Genomic DNA, 19798 nt, shown 5'->3' on the forward strand with positions numbered 1-19798 from the left:
GTACAGTTCGTTGCTCTACTTTTCTTCACTTTGCCTCTTCTTATCTCCTGTGCGGATAATCTTTTTCATCATGAGGCACTTATACCTCAGTCAGCACAACTGAGATGCAGAAACTTCTTATAACCGCATTACCTCACCTCTTTTGATGGGAACGAGCAGTGTTTGAGACGTGCTTGAGAGCTTTGCCTTCTCACTGTTCTCACTTCTCGCTCATACAGAACTAGGTCGTTTGTCCCTCGAGTTCCCTAAAGAGCTAGAGTAGATTTTTTTTCCCCCTTTTGCTATGTTATCTTTAGAGAAGCTATTTGGCACGAGCGCTGCCGCTCGGCTTCCCGAGACCCCATGTTGCCCCCTCAGCCTTCATTTCTTAGGGTATTTTGCCGTCCGTTTTGGCTGCTATTGATATTTTCCTTCCATCCGCTGCCATCTGCCCTCCTGCTCTTCCATCATTAAATCAGACTAAATAGGATGGACAAATGGTGCTGTCTTGATAGATATAAATGAAAGCAATTTCCCTTCTGGAAGCTAAAACTTTATCAGGGGCCTCTCCAATGCTAGTGGTAGCCAGGCAGTTAGCCTTGCTTGAAAGAAATAGCTTGAAAACATAGCTAAGGGAAGGATTAGTAGCAATAAACATGGGTTTGGTCATTGTCACCTTCTGAGTCCCATGCGGACGTTCATTAGTTCACAGCTTCGTAGCGGAGTCTGCGCTCAGCGAGGCTGTACTCTGGCTGAACTTTATGAACTCTCCTCTTCCAGCGTATCCACTGGCGCGATACTTGCAGGATAAGATTGAATTACAGTTCCAGCTTCAAACTCATTACCTGCTGCTGGAGCTGGGTGTAAAATATAGGCCAATAAATATCTTTAAATTTGGCACTCCAGGGAAATCACTCTTGTTTATGAGCTTTTCTGACTTGGTTTAGGGAAAGCATGGCTTTTTGTTTGATCTCCGTATGACTCAAAGCTAAAGAGATTTTTGGCTTTTTCCTTTTGACATGCCAAAAGGTGGCAAGTTGGAAACCATGGTTGGGCAAAAATATCCTGATCCAAGTGGCCTACTTATAATTAAGTAAATCGTAGGAACACAGGAGGAGACAGAGAAGTGTAAGTCGTACTTGCTCCATTGTTAGCTTATTGGAGATCAAGATCAATGAAATGCAATTTCAGGAATCTATTGACATAATTAACATGTCTTTGGCTTTGGGCAATCTTTGGAAGAGGAGCTCACCCATACAGACCTACATTTCAGACTGTGTATAAGGAGCAAACAGCGGGACAGGTTGCCCAGAGAGGTTGTGCAGCCTTCATCGTTGGAGGTTTTCAAGACCAAACTGCCCTGAGCAGCCTCATCAGCCTCGTAGCTGGCACTGCTTGGAGCAGGGGGTTGGAGCAAGGACCTCTGGAGACCCCTTCCAACCTGGGCTGTCCTATGGCTCTACAGTCTGCCCCGCTGATAAGGATGCCTGATAGCATGCAAGGTACTCCAGAAGTAGCTTTAACCAGCCACCTTGCAAGCTATGTGTAAAGATTATTGTAAGTACTAATGAGCCTATCAAAAGAAAAGGAAGTTTCTGGGGGATGGATGAATGCAAGTAGGGCCTTTCAGTAATTTCATTAAGTACAAGCAGAGTTTGTTCAGACTTACTGTAGGGGAACATCTCTGCATTTCTAGAGGAGCAAGGAACGGGAGCCGTGGCCAAGAGGCACACATACTGGAGATTTCTCGCTATATCATTTCTGCCAACGACATTTTACGTTACCTACAGTGTTGATGGGTCTCTCCAGAAATTGCTGATTCCTGTCACATTAAGCCTTTTCCAGATTCAGTAGAGCAGCCAGCGCCAGCATCGTGTTTCCTGGAAAGGCCGCTGGGCTGAGGGGGAGCGGAGCCCACCCTCCGGGCTGAGGTGGGAAGAACCGGCTTCTCTTCTCAGCGCCACTCTTAACTAGCGTAGCCGTGACTCCTGGCAGGTCGTTTTGAGTTCCCCAATCCTTTATTTACTTTTTTTTTCAACCTGTCTAATGTAATTTAGCCATCAAGCTAGTTGGAAATAAGGTTTGTGCAGTTCAGCCTTAATTAATGGGGCCTCTCAGGACTGTTATGCAATGCATGTACGCATAACGACGCTGCCGCGTTGAGACTGCGATCGGCTTCTTCGGCGCAGTCTCACCGACGGAGGGCACGCGCGTCGGCAGTGGCGAGGCGTAGCATGGACGCGCGAGCAGCTCCGATCCGCTCTGCAGCCCCCGTCGCACCGGCTGTAACGTCAGGGTGAGACTGCAAACCAAATCGTAGTGAACCTCTCTTCTCTGCCTTCCTTCTCCGTCGCTGGGCATCTCCCTGCCCAGGCTGAGGGTAGCCCTCACTCGCTGTCGTCCAGCCCTCTGGTTTTGCCCAGGCACAGGGCAGATTCGGGGACTCCAGTGAACGAACACAACGAGGAGTGTTAGACTTGGCTTTTCTCCCCAGCATCCCCACAGCTTTTGCTAATGTAAACTTTTATCTTCGAAGCAGTGGTAAAGAGCTTACGCTGTGCCACGCTCCTCTGCGCCCCGGACAACACGACTCCTCTGTTATTTTACAGAAATGTAGGGGATTTCTTTCTGCTGTATATTGAGCATTAGCTTTTTATATAACCAGGAGTTTCTCTTATCCTTTTCATCCCTGTCTGTTTCAGGGATTCCCTACTGCTGTGTGCTTTTTAGTAGCAGTTTGATCATATTGCTGTATGAAGGAAAAATCATTTCTTTGAGAGATTTATCATTAAAGTAGGACTCATTATAATTTCTAGCAGGAACCTATCTGTCATGAAAGCATCACCGCCGAAGTGGCGGCTCTCTCCCGCAGGACGGGATGATGTTAATTGCCTCTCACAATTACAGTTACTGCTTGTATGGAAGAGGCATCTTACGAGAATGAATTAGGGTGTTTTAGGTAAACCAGCGCCGAGCTGAGAGGCGAGCCCAAGCTGCAGACATCGGTTTGGGATGCGTAATATTTTCACGCTTAGTTGCAGAAGTTGCACAGCTGAGGGAGCGATCTCTCAATAGGTGGTGATCGAGTGAAAAGAGAAACTCTTAAGAAACCTCGGAGCTGTCAGATGTGGTGCCAGGGCTTCCCTCCGGCTGCGGCAGGCGGGCCGGTACCTCCCGATACCCCGATACCTCCCACCGCAGCGGGCGCTGCAGGGCAGAGCAGGCACGAAGGTGCCTTCTCAGCTCAGATAAGAAGCTGAGTTTCTGGCACCCAGGTGATACGTAGCCCAGAAGAGGAAAGCTAAAATCAGAACGGGGTGGAGACCCCTTCCCCTCCCTCCTCCCCCCTGCTTTTAGGGATAGCGCTCTCCGATTGTAAACCAGGCCAGGCAGGATCACTAGCAGTTGCTGTAAAGTCCGAGGCTGGAGCACGTTTTGCTGAGAAACACTTTAACTGGCTGATCTGTCCCTTTCTCACTCTGAAAGGTTATCCGACTCCAGCATACAGCTGGCACATTTGGTCCCTCCGTAGCTCATTTCAGTGACAGAGAAATTCATTCCTGTATATAGTTTGCATTTTAATTTTTTTCAGGTTGCGCAGTACTTATGAAGTCTTTGGGAATGTAAAATATTAATGACTTGAGAAAAATCAATGTTTTCTTACTGGAAGAGTTACTCATTTAAAATGTAACTGCACCTTAAAAAAAAAGAACAAGTAACTGCTATTTCTTATAGTATACAGTATAATATATGTGAAAACACGACTGTAAACTAACTGCCTGTCTTTTGGGATCTGCTGTGGTGCTGCCCTGTTTATGTAAGGGCAAGGATTATTAATAGGAATGCTTCATGTCTTGCAGCAGTACGTTCTTTACTGTTTTATTTAGTGGCAGCTATAGGTGAGGTGTGACGATTCTTGTTTTTTTGGTGTTTTTTTAGAGGAGAACAGGAACAGTATCATCAACTCCAGCCTGGAATCCGTCACATCCTCGAACGTAAACAGCTTCCTCAACTCCAGCAGCGCTCCGCAGCCCAACCTGAACTCAAGTGATCTCGAACTAGAAGTAATTAAACCCAACAGGCCAAATTCACTGTAAGTACAGCGGTAATTAGTGTTTTATAGACTTTCCATCCTTAATCTTTAATCAGGTCTGTTTCTTACTCTGAATCAGAGCAGTTTGTTGAAGAATACAATTTAACATTTTAATTTTTAATGGGAGCCTGGTATGTGTTCTGCATTTTTAACTCGGTCCAAGTGGTGGGATTAGTTACTGTCGGTTATGTTTGCTGGCTAGTTTCAGCTCCAGTGATTTTAACCATGTGGAATATTTTTCAAGCAGAACTTCCCATTGCTGTTTGAACTGTTTGACCCAGCTGGTGATAACTCCAGCAAACACAAAAGACTTTTCTTCTCAGTTAAGTTCTATGACTGTTGTCAGTACAGTTGATCTCTAGCCAAATTTGTGCCGTTGCTTCTGCTATTGCTTCCTTCATCTGGAAAGTTCAAGGGAAAAAATAGTGACCTTAGCAATGACTCCCTGGGGACGGCTGAGTTATTTATGAAGTCCCCTGAACCGACACAGCTGAGCTCTTGCACCAGTGGTCCTCTCCGCTGAGGGGAATTTCCTTCCTTTCGCCTCTCTGCCTGGCCCGATAGCACTTTCCCACAGAGCCTCCCCTGCTCGCGCCTGTGGAGGTCTGCTCGGATCTCGGGGAGCTGGTGCAGCGCTTGCAGCCCTAAGGCAGTTTCCCCCGTGCCCCAGCTCCTGTCCCGCGGGGCTCTGCCGCCAGGAGCCCTGCCAGAGCCGGGGCAACTCCCGGCCCTGCCCTGTCCAGGGACCTTGGCAGTTAGGGGGGACCCCCCTTCCCACCGCTCCAGGGGCTTCCAGACCTTCAGACTCCCGCTCAGCCGCAGAAGGGACCTCTGGTCCCCTGCGGGGAAATGGGCAAAGTCCCGCGTTAGCTGGGGACCGTCCTGCCTCGGCCTTCTGCAGCTAACGGCGGCAGCCCGGCAGGGCGGCGAGGGGCGGCAGTCCCCGCCGCTGGAGCCGGCCCGGTCGGGGCAGCCTGCCGCTGCTGCCTCGGCTGCCCGCCTGTGCTGAGCGTTGGGGGCCTGGGGTGCCGTGCGTGGGTACTTGCGTAGCGACGGCCTAGCCCCCTGCCTGCGGGGTTCCCAGCGGGCAGGCAGGTCCGTCCGTCTGCCCGTCCGCCCGTCCGCGGTCTGCGGCTGCCCCGCTGCCTGTGTAAGCCCGTGCGCGAGCCGAGACGAGCTGTGGTTCTTATCTGCGGGCTCTGCTTCTTTCTGACCGTCACTGCTGCCGTTAAGAACGTGACTGCCGTGAACAGAAAACTGGCCAGAACTTGCGTTGGCCCCAGCTGGTACCGGCCCAGGGAGCGGGACAGATAAACCGTTTGCGCCGTGCCGCGCAGTGGCGCCCGGGGACTCGCACGCTGCGGGGCGGCTGCCCGAGAGCAACGCCCGGGCTGCAGGAACGACCCTCCAAAGGCCAGGAAACCTCCGAAGGCAGGTGGCTGCTACGTGCCCGAAGAGGCGAGTGACGCCGCGGAGGTGCCTCCTGCCTGGCGTTGGCCCCGCAGGGCGCTGGGGGGCCGGCGCGGTCCGAGAGCCGGCTCTCGCGGTGAGCTGCCGGGAAGCGCTTGCCGGGCTCGCAGCGGCTCGGTTCCACGGGCGGCCCCTTCCTGACAGCTCCTTCCTTGGAGAGAGCCGCGCGGGGCTGCGCAGCGCGGGCGCCGCGGGGAGGGCAGCGCCGTGCGCTCCCACCGCGGCCCCGCGCAGAGCGACCGCGGCGCCGCTCGCCCGCCGCCCGGCCCGGCCGGCTTTGCGGAGCGATTACCCGAACAGCATCGCCGCCTCTCAGCACTCGGACAGCAGTTGCGGTATTTGGTGTTTTTCCTTAAATCCAGTTGTTATGCGATAATTTTCACACAGTCAGAATCAAACAAGTTTTCAGTCCATACTGAGATAAAGGCTGAAAAGTCAGTCTTAAAGTGTATACTGCTACCAAGCAAATATTGTCTTCTCTGTACCCCAACTCTTTAGAGCAAACATCTATAAATTTAAGCCAATCTTTCAAGGAGGAGAAGTGAAGTGTCTGGCCTTGTTTTATTCTTTTTAAATGCTAGCTATTGATGTCACTCACTGCAACCAGTCTGTGCCAGTTACCCCCAAACACAAGTTTGTGCTCCACATGAACCAATTTTGTTGTCCTTGTTCTTGTCTGTATTGCTATTGTTTTTACTGTTCGCTGAAATGCATTAGTTTGTTTTTAAATACTTGCTTTCAACCTAATTTGCAGTCACATGAAAATTTTAGTGCTAAATTTGCATCAGCTGTACTGTAGTAGTTAAACATACACTGATTGGTTTTATTTATTTATTTATTTATAGCTGCCTAATACCAGCTAATTGTGTTTAATCCTCACTCTGAATTTGGGGTGGGTTGGAGAGAACAGCATGTGCAGCAGGCTGGCTGCCTCGCTTATTGCAGGAAAAGGAACATGTATTTTTAAACGTGTAAGGGTTTTGTGCGCGTGGTCGTTGTTTCCATGTGAAGCGTGCTCAATGGATGGTCATTAGGATGATTTTGCTCTGTTCAGAGCTCACTGGCTGCTCGTTGCCATTACATTTATTTCCAGCGAGGCTTTTTATAGCAGCATTTCACTGAGGCTGCTGTTGCACCTCTTCCCAGCTGCTCGCCTTGCTTTGCTCGCGGACGTGGGTAGGGGAAAGGTTGACTAAGCTGGTGTTTGTGTTGCTGCTGGTGCTCCTGTGCGTCCTGACGTGCAAGGAGGGCCCGCTCGGGCTGCGCCCGCGGTGCACGCCGGCGAGGCAGCCACCCCGGTGCAAACACATGAGAAAGGGGCTGCTTCGGCCTCGGCGCGGTCTGGCGATGCTGCGGGCCGTGGCCCCGCGGGGAGCCCCAGCCCGGTCCTGCAGCCAGAGCTGGTTCCCGGGTGCAGGCGAGGCTGGGACACGGCTTCCCAGCGCTGCCCTATCCCGAGGACTTGGTCGTCATTGCTCTGTGGTAGTGTGCAGGTAATGCCTGTGTAAGGCATGTATAATGCAGGTATAATGCCTGTTCTTGTTTTTTAACCAGCCTGGTAACCTGGACCCAGCAAGTTCTGGGCAGCTCTGTAAACTGCAGTTACTTCTTGCACAGCAGTAACAGATAACCTGCGTTTCTCAGGCTCCCCAGGAATTGCCTGGCCTGCAGTTACAGCGCATTGCGACGGAGGGCTCCCAGGTACCTTTCTCATTATGGCCCCTCAAGCGCGCTCCTGGCTTCTCCGCAAGTCCTCCGAGACCCATCCTTAAGTTCTGCCTCCTGAGTTTGTTTGTTTTTCTTATGTTCTTCCCCAGTTCTTATTATCTTCCAGCCATGTGCCTAGGCCATCGTGTGTCGGGACCCCTTCCGAAATAACTAGCTTTCCCTAGGTGCTTGCCCGCAAGTTGATCAACTTGCTGAGTCAGAGAATTGACCTGCAGCCAAAATCCAGCGCTGCAGCCGGGAGCCGTGCAGCCCCAGGGGCGGGGAGGCTGGGGAGCCTCGCTTTCTGCTTTGGAAGAGGGAAGGGTTTCTTCCAGCACAAGCAGCTCTGAAGGAGGCAGATACAAAAGCAGCCTGGGTTCTGAGCTCCCTCCTCCTCCGCAGAGGGACCGTGGCCGAGGTGAGAATTCAGGCCCGTGCCAGGGTGGAGCGTGGCCGCCTCTGCTCTGGCGTCTCAGTGCGCCGCTGAAAAGCAGAACTGATGCGTGTTGCCCATAAGGGACACTGGGCATGCTAGCCGTAAAGGCCTTTCGCTACTTTGCTGCTAGGAAATGGAAATTTCAGTGCCTCCAGTTGCTGATGTTGCTCTTGCCCTTATCTGGGTTGAATCTGCCTTGACCCGCCTCGTCGGGCGCCGCAGGGGCGATTTTTCCCTGCCGGGATTTTTCCCTCCTTCCTGGCACCCCGGCTCTCTTCACATCCCAGAAGGGACAAAATGCGCCCTGATAAATAAAGCAAATTTCTCCTCCTTTACTCTCTTGCTCACAAACATGCACATTAAAGGTCATTTTCTGTTGACAGAAATGAGGTCTCCACCAGAGGCTTTAATTACCTGCCAAAACTGAGTGGTTTTGCAGTGGCTTGTCTGCAGCCCTAGGACGACGGGATAAGTTTGGCATATAAACAAGGCCTGATTAAAGTCAACCCATAGCTGTTGGAGGCACTGCTGTGGCAGCGTCTCAAGGCTGGATTTGCTTTGGTTTAAAAAAAGATGCGGGAAGGCTGGCGTTTCTCTCACGCTTCGTGGGAGCAGGGCTGGCGCCCACCGTGCCCTGCGGCTCGTCCCTGGCCTTTAGTCCTGCGGCTCAGCGGCGGCATCGCATGGGATCAATATTTCGGTTTTGGTCTGGGGTCTGCCACTTCCTTTTCTAGATGTCATTGCAACCTTTCTTTTTTTCCCCCCAGTTTTGTTCCACCTCAATTTGGATGCTTTGCAAAGGTGATGGCAGGTATGGTATGGAAGTGGCACATGATGTGCCTCTTAGTATTTTAAAAATAAAATACTGCTTTGAAATCTTTGCTAATTATGTTGTCTCCTAGTATCAGTGAGTTATCCATTAGTGGCTTTGTGTCACCTTCTCATATGTACGACAAAGCATGTAGAGCATGACATCTGCTAAGTGGAAAATGCATTTTTTCTGTTGGTCACAATGTACTGAGAGCTGAACTCAGATTTGTGGTCAGAAAAAGCTGCGGTGTGTTGTTGCTGCAGAGTAGTGTCCGCATTCCCGCTGCTCTCAGCCCCCAGCTCGAGACACTGGGAAGCAGAAGGACACCCCACTGAGCGGCCTGGCGTGGGTTTGTTGCCATTCCAGGGTTGCATGCTGTGGTGTTTAAGTCCCGTTCAACTTTGGCCATCGGTGGCTTTCCCCATGGAGCAGTTTTTCTGCAGTGGGACATCTTAACTGAGAACCACAGCCTGGAAAAATTTCATCTCTGCTGTCATTCGGCCTACAGCTTTCTGCTCTGTGTGGAGGCACATTGCCTCCAGACCTTCTGCGTGCAGACCTCAAAAAAAGCAGATGACAGGAGTTTGGGACAAACTATCTCAGAGTCAGCTCCTCCTTCACAGGCTTGCAAAAACCTGAACTGAGGCTGTCCTACCACGTTTGCAAGCCCCTGAGGCGGATCTGCTCATCTCAGAGTTACTCCTCTTCCCTCCCTGCTCTACAGCTGCGCACCTGTAGCTGGCAAGAGGGAGGTGAGAAGCCCTGAGGGGAAGCCAGGGGCCACCACCATGTCCTCACGTAGCCACCTCCGACCTTGCTCCCCCTCCTGCCTTGTTGCTCGCCTTCTCCTTGCAGGTTGCCACCGCATTCAGGGCTGCCACTTTCTTCCTGTGAGCATTGAAGTGTGGTGTCCAAACATCCATCTTTTCACGTTGGGTACCCTGACTTCTTGCTGCACAGGAGAGACCTATGGCACTGCTACTTAATCTCTGTAAAAGCACTTTTAGGTGTTGCAATGAAAGCAGTTGTACAATTTTGAAGTCTGTGCTGCTTATTAAGCTAGAAACTGATGTTCTTGTTGAAATAAAACTATGAGACTGCTCTTGAAGTCAGTGAGGAAAATGTTAAGGACTGCAACTTTGAGGGATCTCTTGATTTTACTATGCCACGGTAAGCACGGACACGTTCAAAGGTTGCTTTAAAGGGTGTAATGTTAAAAAGTTGGAACATTCTCTGTGAAATTTGAGAAGTTCGTGCTTGCTTTTTTTCACAAAGGCCTTTCAGCACACTGTTAAATGCTTGCGTGTTCTTCAGTCCTGCTCCTGGTTCTTAAATCATCCGAGTATCTGCACGCTGCCTTTCCCAGGCTTCAGCGTGCCGCAAGGGCTCGCGAGTCTCTGCAGAGAGGCGGCGGCAGGCCTGCATCTGAAGTGCTCTTCCCAGCCGCGGGGCATTGCCAGCGCCTGCTCCTTCTGGGGCACCCAGGGACTTCAGCTTTGCCTTCCCTGGATCACGAACCCCCTTCGCCAGCCTGCGGAGGAATTGTTTTCCTCCAGGGTGAAGGTTCTTCCTCCCTAGCAACCACTCAGCATTTTACTATGGGAATGCATTTATTTATTAGGGCTGGTTTTATTTTTATGGAAAAACTGCTCTGGGCAGCAGTTGTACTGGGTGAGTCAGCAGGATTGCTGTCCCATGCCGCGGCTGGGGGCACGGCACGGCACGGCACGGCCGGCACGGCGAGCGGGACCAGGCTGCTTCCTTAAAGCGCTGGCTTTCTTCACCCTTGGCGTTGCAGAAAACTTCTTCCTTAGAAAACACGGCAAAGTAAAAAGCAGGGAACTGTGATTTTCTAGCAGAGACACGTACTTTAGCTGAGAAAGGGGGAAGGCTGCAGTCTGCTGTGTGTGATCACTGAAAGCACACGCTGTGTTTAAAGCAGCGGGTTTTCACTCCTGGAAGAAAAGCCGCGCGCGGCGGCGGCCCTGCAGCGGGTCCCTGCGGCGCTGCCGGGGGCAGGACGCCCGCGCAGAGCTTGCAGGAGCCGCGCGCTGCCCGCCCGCTGCCAGCGCCTGGCCTGCGGCTCTCGCTTTGCTGCTGCCTGCTCCGGGCTTTTTGCTCCCCGGATTTCATTTGTCGGGCCCTTCTGCGCGTCCGCGCGGTTCGGCGGCCTCGGCCGCGCCGGGGCGCGGGCTGCGCGGGCTGCGCGGGCAGCCGGGCCCGCGGCGGGCGCGGAGCTGGGGCCCGGCTCCCGCGCGCTGGGCCGGGGCTGCCGCGCGGCGCCCGGGCTTGCTCCGGCCGAGCCGAGGCGGCCTCGCGCCCCGCGGTCCTGCCGGCCGGCCGTGGCGTGCGCGGTGCGTCCCCAGCGCGCTGCCGTTCCCCCCCTCGCGCGGAGCACGCAAACGCGCCGCGGCCGCGGGCGGCCCCGGCCGCCGCCTCTGATCCTGCAGCCGAGGGTGGAACTTTACTAAGGCTTTGCAGATGGTTTGGTTCAGCGTTTCCCGGCCTGGGAGCCGAGCGCTTGGCAGTCTCAGAGCGCCTCGCGCGCAGGTCGGGTTGTGGGGCGGCGCCGGGGCTGCGGAGCGGCTCCCTTCGAAAGGGCGCGCGGTTAGCAGGTACTCACGGAAGGGGCTTTTATGGCCTCCCCGAGGCAAAAATAATGAACGCCAAAAGAAAAATCAGTCAAAGAAGGAAATACCATCTGTCGCTCCCTCAAAGTTAAATGTTACCGTGATTATTTGCTTGTTTTTAAGGAACCTACAGGTAGCATTTTTTAAGTTCTTGCAGAGCTGCGTCCGAGCTGGAGCCTCGCGCAGCGCAGCCCGCCCGGACGGCCGTTCCCAGGCCGAAATGCGTCCGTACAGTATCCCTGACCCGGCCAAAACGAGCGCCTCGCTGGGTCGCTGGTCCTCCGAGCGGTCCAGCCCCCCAGCTGTGCCGTTTACCACGGCAAGCACCGGCGAGCAGGACTTGGAGGCGATCTTACCTCCTGCGTTTAATTGGGTCTGCGCTACTTTGCTCGGGGAATTTGATAATAATTAGCAGTCGTCGTGGCAACCTCACAGCCACAGCACCTCCTCCTCCTCCTCGTCCTCCTCGCTGAGGACCGCGCTGTGCAGTGTCCGCAGCCGAAGGATGCTCTCCTGGCCCCCGTGCCAGGGCAGCGCCGGCGGTGGCAGGGTCTCCGCGTCCGGCCCCGCTGCTTCCGCACCGTCCTTGCCCTGGGGACGCTGCCCTCGGGGATGTCATAGCTTTGGGAATCGGGTTTTGTCATCGCGCCGCTATTTACATTTTATTTTGTTTTGTTGTTGACCAAGTATGGCTATTTCTTGCCCTCTGTGGATATGGAAAGAAATGAGGAGCAGATCTAAGGTCTAGTGGTCAGAAAAAAATAGCCCGATTAATGTAAGGCGGAGAGGTTGTTCCCATGTGCTTCTGATTTACGTCGTCGTCACGCGTCCCGGTTGAAGTCTGGACTGCGTTTCTTCTTTCCTTCCCCCAGAGTAAAGGCCTGAAAGAAAAAGTGAAGGCCTGAGAGCAACTTCTGCCCGCGGGCGTTGCAGATCGGCGCGCGTCGTGGCAGGGGTTTAGGAGCCCCCCGCGCCCGCGCCGCTGCCTCGCCGGGACGAGCAGAGCAGCTCCGCGGCGCGGGCCGAGGGGCGCCTCCCCGGGAGCGCTCCTTCCCGAGGGAGCCCCTCGGGGAGCCAGGCTTTCTTGAATGCTTTCCTGCCGTTGCTGCAGAGATAAAATTGGAGAGTCACTTTTTTTCCTTCCCAAACTAGCATCTTCTAAGCATTTTCCTCTGTTCTGAAATCCTTCACAGTCCCAAATCTGCGCCTAGTGGCAAACAAATCAACGTAGCACCGTGCATGCATCCAGCAGGATAAGGCAGTACTTTTTGGAATAAATAATCTCATAAAAATGCAAAGAGCTTCCACAATTATCAGTTTTAACACATGTAAGCAAAAACAGGCAAACACAAGGAAAGGTAAATAGACCTTTGAATGTTGCTTGTTTGTGAAATTTCCTTGCAGAGTTTGTCACTATTTCCACTTTGAAAAATAACTACATAAACATGGCACAGCCTTGTTTTCCTGTACTTACGCAGGATGCAGGCATCTGCAGCAAAAATAAATTGTTGGTTTTTTTTTGTTTTCCCCTCCTGTGGAGCCCTCAGGACCAGGAGCGACGTGAACGCTTACTGTGCCGTGCTTCGTTAGTCAACTTATTGTGGGAACGACCCCTCCTGATTCGGGGAGCCGGTCGCTGCGCTGCTAGCCGCGAGGCTGCGCCGGTGCAGCGGGCGGCAGAGCTTGCCGTTGCTTCCAAAACCGCAGGGGAGTTATCCTGACTTCTGGGTGCTGCGCCGGGTGGGCAAGGGGAGGCAGGGCGGGAGGCGGCAGCGTCTGCGCGGTACGCCGAGGCGGCAGCGGGGCCGCGGGCGGTCCCCCGGCCCCCGCCGGGTCCGAGTCCGGCCGTTCCGCTTCACCTCGGCTTGTTCGCGTCCAGGGCGGTCTGAGTCGCGCTGCGCCGAATCCTGCTCCACGGCCTCGTCCTCAGGAGCTTCTGGGGACCAGCAGAGCGTAAACCTCGGGTAACCTCCACCCCAAATGCCTCTCCCCCACCTCGGCCCTCTCCCACTAGCGCTGTTGCCTTCTCCAGGACTTCACAGGTAATTCCTGTATTAAATCCCACCTCGGCTTGAGCGCTCAGCTTTGAACCAACCTGGCCGGATCCCCAAGAGCCACTCCCAAAATAGCACTATGGGCTTGCATTTTTCCATTTCTGGCTTACGACTCAAATTTGCACGCTTTGGAAACACGATGGCTTTTCTTGCCTGCAGGGCCTGGGCTCCTGCAGGCGAGCAGTACAGCAGCTCGTTCTCTGCCGGCCTCGTATGGTTTTGCAAGGCTCGGCATGCTTTGCCCCCTGTCTCCCGCAGAGGCGAGGTCCTGCGCGAGGCGGCTGACGGTGCTGCGCCCGCGAGGCGGGCGCCGGCGAGGACGCGGCTCCACCGCGAGCTGGGTGCCCAGAAGGGCCCTGGCGGTTCCCCTCTGCTCTGAGTGCGTTTATCAGCCCCTTGGGCTGTAGTTAATCAGTGGTGATTAAGGCACTGGAAGCCTGATGCGCATGTACGTCGCTGCTGGGTGACACGCGGCGAGCCGCAAGCAGTAATCTGCTCGGCAGCAGACAAGCGTCTCGTACCGGGGTGCGTCCGTGCCCGACCACAGCAGCCACGCAAGGCGCAGCGCAGACCTCGAAGCGTTGGGCTTTTGGCCTCATCTGGATTTTAATAGCAGAGGCCAGTCTCGAGGGGTGGATCTTATGATATCATTAAACAAAAAGCGTCATTTTAAAGGGATTAGGTAAAATTCTCTTAATCATAGATCATCAGGGAAAGCATTATCTAAGGTTTTTTTTGAAAGGACCAGACCTCGTCGGGCTGCAGTTGCATGCTGTGCCTGGGGCCGGGGGACGCGGGGCGCCCGGACGGCACGGCAGCCGTGCCGGGCCCAACCCTGCCGCCGTGCGAGAGAGTCGAGCAGAAACCTCTGCCTCCGCAGAGGCGGCTGTAAGGAAGCGTTGCGCTGCGAGCAGCGCGGTGCTGTATGGTTATTTCGGCTTTCCCTCCCTTGCTGTCCTGCTGGTCAGGGCTGGTCGGGGTTTGCATCTCTTCCGGCTCTGAGTGCAGCTGGGGGTGGTGCTGGATTGCTCTCCAAAATGGGAAGGAGCTCCTGGGACGCTGTAATGAATCTGCAAATAATATTGTCTGAAAGGGAAAAGGTTTCTCAGACATGGAAACTGCAACCGCAGTGGCTGTAAAACTTCGCTGGGGTCCTGCAATACTGAGCTGTGGCTCTGCTCCGCCACATGCCCCGCTGTGCTGCGCGCTGGTCTGGGAAGGGAAGGTACGGCGCTTGGGGCAGCTCCGGGGGGAAGCTAGCCCAAGCACACAATGTTTCTTCTGCTGCTTGGAATCGCAGGAGATGCAAAAACCTTTTGAGAGCAAGATTATAAACAGCACAGCAGAAACGGCCTGTTGGATTTTGTGCTAAGAAGAAAAACAAGTTAGCTGTAGAGTCCCCTCACGTGCGTGTTGCAGAGGCCACGCTTCGGCGCTGCGGGATGAGTTCGGGCTGTGGGTAATGCTGAATTTCCCCAGCAAAAGGCAGGCCCCACAGTTGGCAAACTGAGCTTTTTACTTCAAATCATGGTCGGGAGCAGCAGTGCGTCGTGGCCGTTCTCCGCTGGCGCAGGTCTCTGGGCAGGGTGGGGGGATTTCGGCATACGGCTGTTTTGAAGAACGCCACGTATTGTGTTTTAGCCATGGGGTTACCTCTGTGTCCAAGAGGATTGCAGATTGTTTACAGTTTAAAACAGAAACCAGACATCTCCCTTGTTTTTTTATTTGAGAAAAGATCCTAAAATTTGCAGTCTGTTGCTTGGATTATTCCAGATGACATAATATTCAAAGTAGCTTATGACTTATTTATTGCTTGGTGAAGGCTGTTGCACAGTGTGGTGTTTTTGTAAAGCAGCTTTAACTTGGGAGTCCAAGACTGAGCCTGCAGCGCGTAAGCTCCATCACTTGAGTGACTCAGGGGGCTGGCAAACATCTTCAAACCCAGTTCATGAAAACAGCAAGCAGCAAACTCCATGGACTCCCCAGATAAATAGACCTGAGGCTTAGCTGCTGACGGCAATACGTTTGAAAATTGTGTATATGTGCATATATGCATGTGTGTGTATTTCCTAAGTCTTTCCTATGTTGGGTTTAAATAATCCTGGATTTATTTTAGATGCATTTTATGCTACCATGAGGTATTTTAAGATACATGAAAAAGAAAGATGCTTGTAGGCCACAAGACCAACGATCTTGTTCTGGGAGGGCAGAAGGAAATTACAAACTTGCATTTGAGGGAGAGATATTTAAGGCTCTTTGGTCGAAAGGAGAAGCCCAGCGCTGGAATGGGTGCCAGCTTCCCCCGGCTCCGCTCTTCGGGGCTGTTGCTTTGGGCTCGCACAGGGCAAAGCCTGAAGATGGGTGGTTTAGCTGGTTTTCTGCTGTGGGAGCTTTTCATATGCCCCAGAGTTTGGTATAACAACTTTTTAAAGCTCTAGCTGTCTTTCACTCTTTAGTTGGCTCTTGGTCTAGAATCTTTCCACAAATTAAACTGGAAAATGAAGCCAAATATTCTAACATGGTCTCCAATTCTGTGGCTAACCCCATGCGAACTAGTAGTCATATGTCAAAATATTTTCTGTGCGTCCATCCATTAAAACAAAGACAATTTGTCAGGTTAGGTGCTGTTTTTTCTAACGTGATCAGGAACTTCTCTTCCTTTTCTCAGCAGGAATAAGCTACGCGGTTGCTCCGCTGCGTTCCTTCGGCCATCCCCCCCGCAGGGCTGCGCGAGTCCTAGCCCGGCTGATGCGTGAGCTGTCTCTTCCCAGGCCTTTCCGCAGCTGCTTCCAGCCTGGCTGTGGCTCTCTGCAGCTTTGCCCAGTGCTGCCTCTCCAGAGACTTCTCAGAAGTTTCTGCGTTTGAACAGCGCCATTCTGTTTATACGATTTGCTCGGGAAACACCTAAGGGTGCTTCTTGCAAACTGAATTACCTTGGAGCTGTAGAACTCCATCCCAGAGATCTAAAAAAGAGCCCTAAACTTCAGTATCACATACACTTAAAAGACAGCTTTCTTGAAAGCCCAAGGAAGAAAATACAGACATTGCGCTTTCGTTGCTTTCTTAATTCGTATCGTTAGTGTGGAGATAGCTGCAGAGCAGTATTTTCTTCAGAGAAACCGCCTGAGACAAATATTGGCTAATGGAAATTTTACTTTCAAATAAAGCGGTATTTGAAAACACACGAAGGCCGTTGTGGGAAGTGGACGCGGGACCCAGGGATGCGGCGGCAGCCTCCGCCGGGCGGCCGGCAGCGCGGCTCCCGCGGGTCTCGGCCCGGCCCCCGCTGCCGCCGCGTCCCGCTGCTCCCCAAAACCCGCAGTTTCCCCGGCGGGGGCAGGAGGGGAAACGGGGCTGCTCGGTCGCAGAGACATCCTGTCTCGCCCTGAAAGAAGATCCCTGCGCTTAATTAAGTCCGTAAATTAGCCGGTGCTCCGAGGCCGCCACTTCAGCATAAAACGGCGGTAATACAATCTCTCCGCTCCTCTCGGCCGCCGATTAATTTGCGGCGGCGCGCGAGGGCAGCGGGGCGCGGGCGGCGCGGCAGGCTGTTGGCGGGGCTCTGCTAAGCCGGGAAATTATCGCCAGGGGCCCGGGAGCCGCCGCCAGTTATTTGATGCCGGGCGGGCGCCGGGGAGCGCGCCTGGCCGCGGCGGCGCGGGCGAGGAGAGCGCCGGGGCGCCGGCGGCTCGCCCGGCAGCCCGCGGCGAGCGGCGCCGGGGAGGGCGAGCCGCGCTTCGGCGGAGGGGAGCGGGCGCCGTGCCCGCGCCCCCCGGCTGGCCTGCCCCGCAGGGCACGGCTTCGCTGATCGGAGCGGCTGACGCAAAAATACTGGTGCAAAGTTTGGGATTTTCATCCCAAAAAGGAAAAAAAGAGAGAGAACAAAATGCAAACTGAACTTCTGACGAGCGTAATAAAATCAGATCATTTCAGTGTTGTAGTCTTTGGGCTTTCAGACTTCTCTCCCTTAAATCAGAATTTTCTTTGGGAAACAGGCATTTTGTTGGGAAATAGAACGGCAAAAATCTACCAGAGGAGAGTTTTGAGTGACATGTTCTGATCAGCTCTCTATAACGTGTTTGCAGAACAGTTGCAAAACACAAAGCAGAGCAAGGGCAAATGTACAAAGGGAAGGCATAGGAGCAAATTCAGAAATGTATTATGCAGCAGCTTTACTCATCCATTACTCAGATCACTTTTACAGGCCAAAATAATCCCCTTTATTTTTCCCAATATATATGACTTATGGGGCAGGTGTTATTTCCTTATGCTGCAAGAAGAATATTTGCACATGATGAAAAAAAAAATTTAGCTTATGGAGGCTTAAATAGATAGTCCTTGTTTTATGTAAGGATTTGAGTCTGAAAATGGTCTTTAATCAGATAATGCAAGGAAAATTACTTAGCAAGCAGTGAACTTTTTACAGTGCAGAATAGATTTTCTGGCCGTTTCCAGAAATTACTTAAAAAATGAAAGAAAGTTTTGTTCCTCCAGGGAGCTGACAGCAACAGCTTGTGGGACTCGGCTGCAAAACGTTGCTGTTGCTTTGAGGTGCCGGTGAGCCGCCGAGGCCGCGCGGGGCGAAGCAGCCGGCTCCGGCTCGAGCCCGGGGCCTGGCAGGCCGCGCGCGGCCGGCAGCGAAGCGGGGCGCTCCGGGCAGGCGGAGGCTTTGGCTGGCACGTTACCCTGCTGATCTGGGGTCCCCCGGGGCTTTGATTCCCTTCCCTTTGCAGGAATCCCCGGTGGCTGCCGGGGTGGCAGGCGGGAGAGTTTTCTTCTCTGGGGGAAATGTGATGGTGGAGGATTGAATGCCAGAAAGAAAACGGGAGATTTCAGGAGGATTGGAGCGTTTCTCTTAATAGTGAACACAGTTTGTTGGTGACTAATGCATCCAGACTTGCAGAATTACCTCATGTATTAGAAAAAGCAGCTTGGTCAAAAAGATGTGACTAAGCTGCTGGCTCCTGATTTACCAACATTTCCCTCTTAAACTGCAATTTGGCTTCTGACTGACGCATTACAACTTTTCTATAAATAATTAAGAGCTTTAATATGTTTTGAAAGCATTTGGTTCAACATAAAATCTACCAGCTTGATTGTGAGTTTGCTGGGAGGCTTTTGGGCAGAGAGAAAGCAGTGAGGGCGGTTACTCATGGAGCAGAAAATATGGCCTCAGAGGAAACGGTGGAGCAAGGCAGAGTAGGGCTGGTGCCACGAAGGACCAGGGGCAAGTTAGCCACAGATCTGTGATTTCCTCTATTTTCCATTTCCGCCCCCCATACTCTTCCTCCCGTTGCCATCTCGGGTGCCGTCTCTGGAGTACCGTGCCAATGTCCCTGCGCTGCTCTAGCAGAGATGAAGGTCTCCGCCACATTCCTTGTGTTGTTATTCACTGGAGTTTTCATGTGTGGCATCATATTTAGGCTTGAGATCTTTTTGTAAGAGTAATGACTCATGGGTTGGTAACTTGCTAGTAATGCTACAAAGTTTGTTATTGTAAGTGAATTGTGCAACTACTAATAAAATGCTATTCCATGTTAAGATGGTATGATGCTTCCATCGCCTGGATCCCACCCAATCTGGAAGACTTCTGTCTGCAAGTCACACTGAAATACATCCCATTGCAGCAGCTTTCTTTCCTCAGTGCTTAGTCATGCTGAAAACGCAGCCATTTCTGATCCTTTGCTTATTCACTCAACCTTTCTCCAGCATTAACACCAGTCTCTAAGCTTCCTGCCAGAAGGCTATACCAAACCATCAATGCCATCGCATCCGTTTGAAACACTGCGTGTAAGCTCTCTGTATGTGGAAGTGGAAGCGTCTGTTAAGTGGGACAACAGAAACACCAGCTTTCCTTCCCGAAGCCGGAACTCTTCCCAGTCTCCCTTTCACGCAAGTGGAAAAACTTTAAGCGGGTTTATGAAATTACCAAAGCAGAGAAGTGTTTCTATATAATGGGAAATAAGTCAAACAGCAAAGTAAGAGGAGAAATCAATGTGCTGGGTGTCTTGAAGAGTATGAAGAGGGACATGTCCATGTTATTGAAAAGAAGATCATATAAGCTCTGCTTATGGAGACATAGGAACTAATAAACAGATATGTGGGAAAGTCCATGCTGAAGAAATTGAACTTTTTTGGACCTGTTGGTCAAGTGATGTTGACCACACTGTATTTCAGCCGCTGATTTCCCTAAGCATGGCATTATTTTTCAACTCAAAGATTATACAGCAAGATAACCCCCAGCAGAATAACACTGGAGAGAGTTTTAGCATTGTTTTGCTTGCGTTTAAAGTATCAGAGGAAAAATGCTGCCGCTCTGAAGCCCTGTGAGCTAACGGTAACGTATAGGGATCGTGTGTGGTGCCATCACTAACCTGGAATGCAGCCAGAGTCTGGAAAAGTGCTTGCTAGAGCCCATCCACACTGCGGTCTCTGCTTTGCTAGGATGCAGCATTGCATGAACGGGCTTCATCAGCGTCTGCTCAAGGCTGAGTCCCATTTCATTTAGGCAACATCGCTATGGCCATTGGTGATCTGCTCTCTTGGCTCTGGGGTAGCAACGGTTAAGTGCCCTGGCATTAAATGGTATTGTAATGTTTTTTTCTGGTTAGCTTTGAA

The 19798-nt window shown here is 52.5% G+C and overlaps 1 protein-coding gene across 4 annotated transcripts in view; it reads left to right on the plus strand.

Moving 5' to 3' along the window:
• The window catches only part of ARHGAP26 (Rho GTPase activating protein 26), a 157469-nt gene that overhangs the window by 125625 nt on the left and 12046 nt on the right, over positions 1-19798 (plus strand). For 3 of the 4 annotated variants that reach the window (XM_062587664.1, XM_062587665.1, XM_062587666.1), the window contains exon 20: positions 3919-4072. In XM_062587664.1, the coding sequence (XP_062443648.1) occupies positions 3919-4072 (154 nt within the window). Of the gene's footprint in view, positions 1-3918; positions 4073-18722; positions 19518-19798 lie in introns of all 4 variants that reach the window. The other variant, XR_009959932.1, reaches the window with a different exon arrangement.

The sequence above is a fragment of the Rhea pennata genome, chromosome 14, assembly GCF_028389875.1.
Source record: "Rhea pennata isolate bPtePen1 chromosome 14, bPtePen1.pri, whole genome shotgun sequence".
NCBI classification, from domain to species: domain Eukaryota; kingdom Metazoa; phylum Chordata; class Aves; order Rheiformes; family Rheidae; genus Rhea; species Rhea pennata.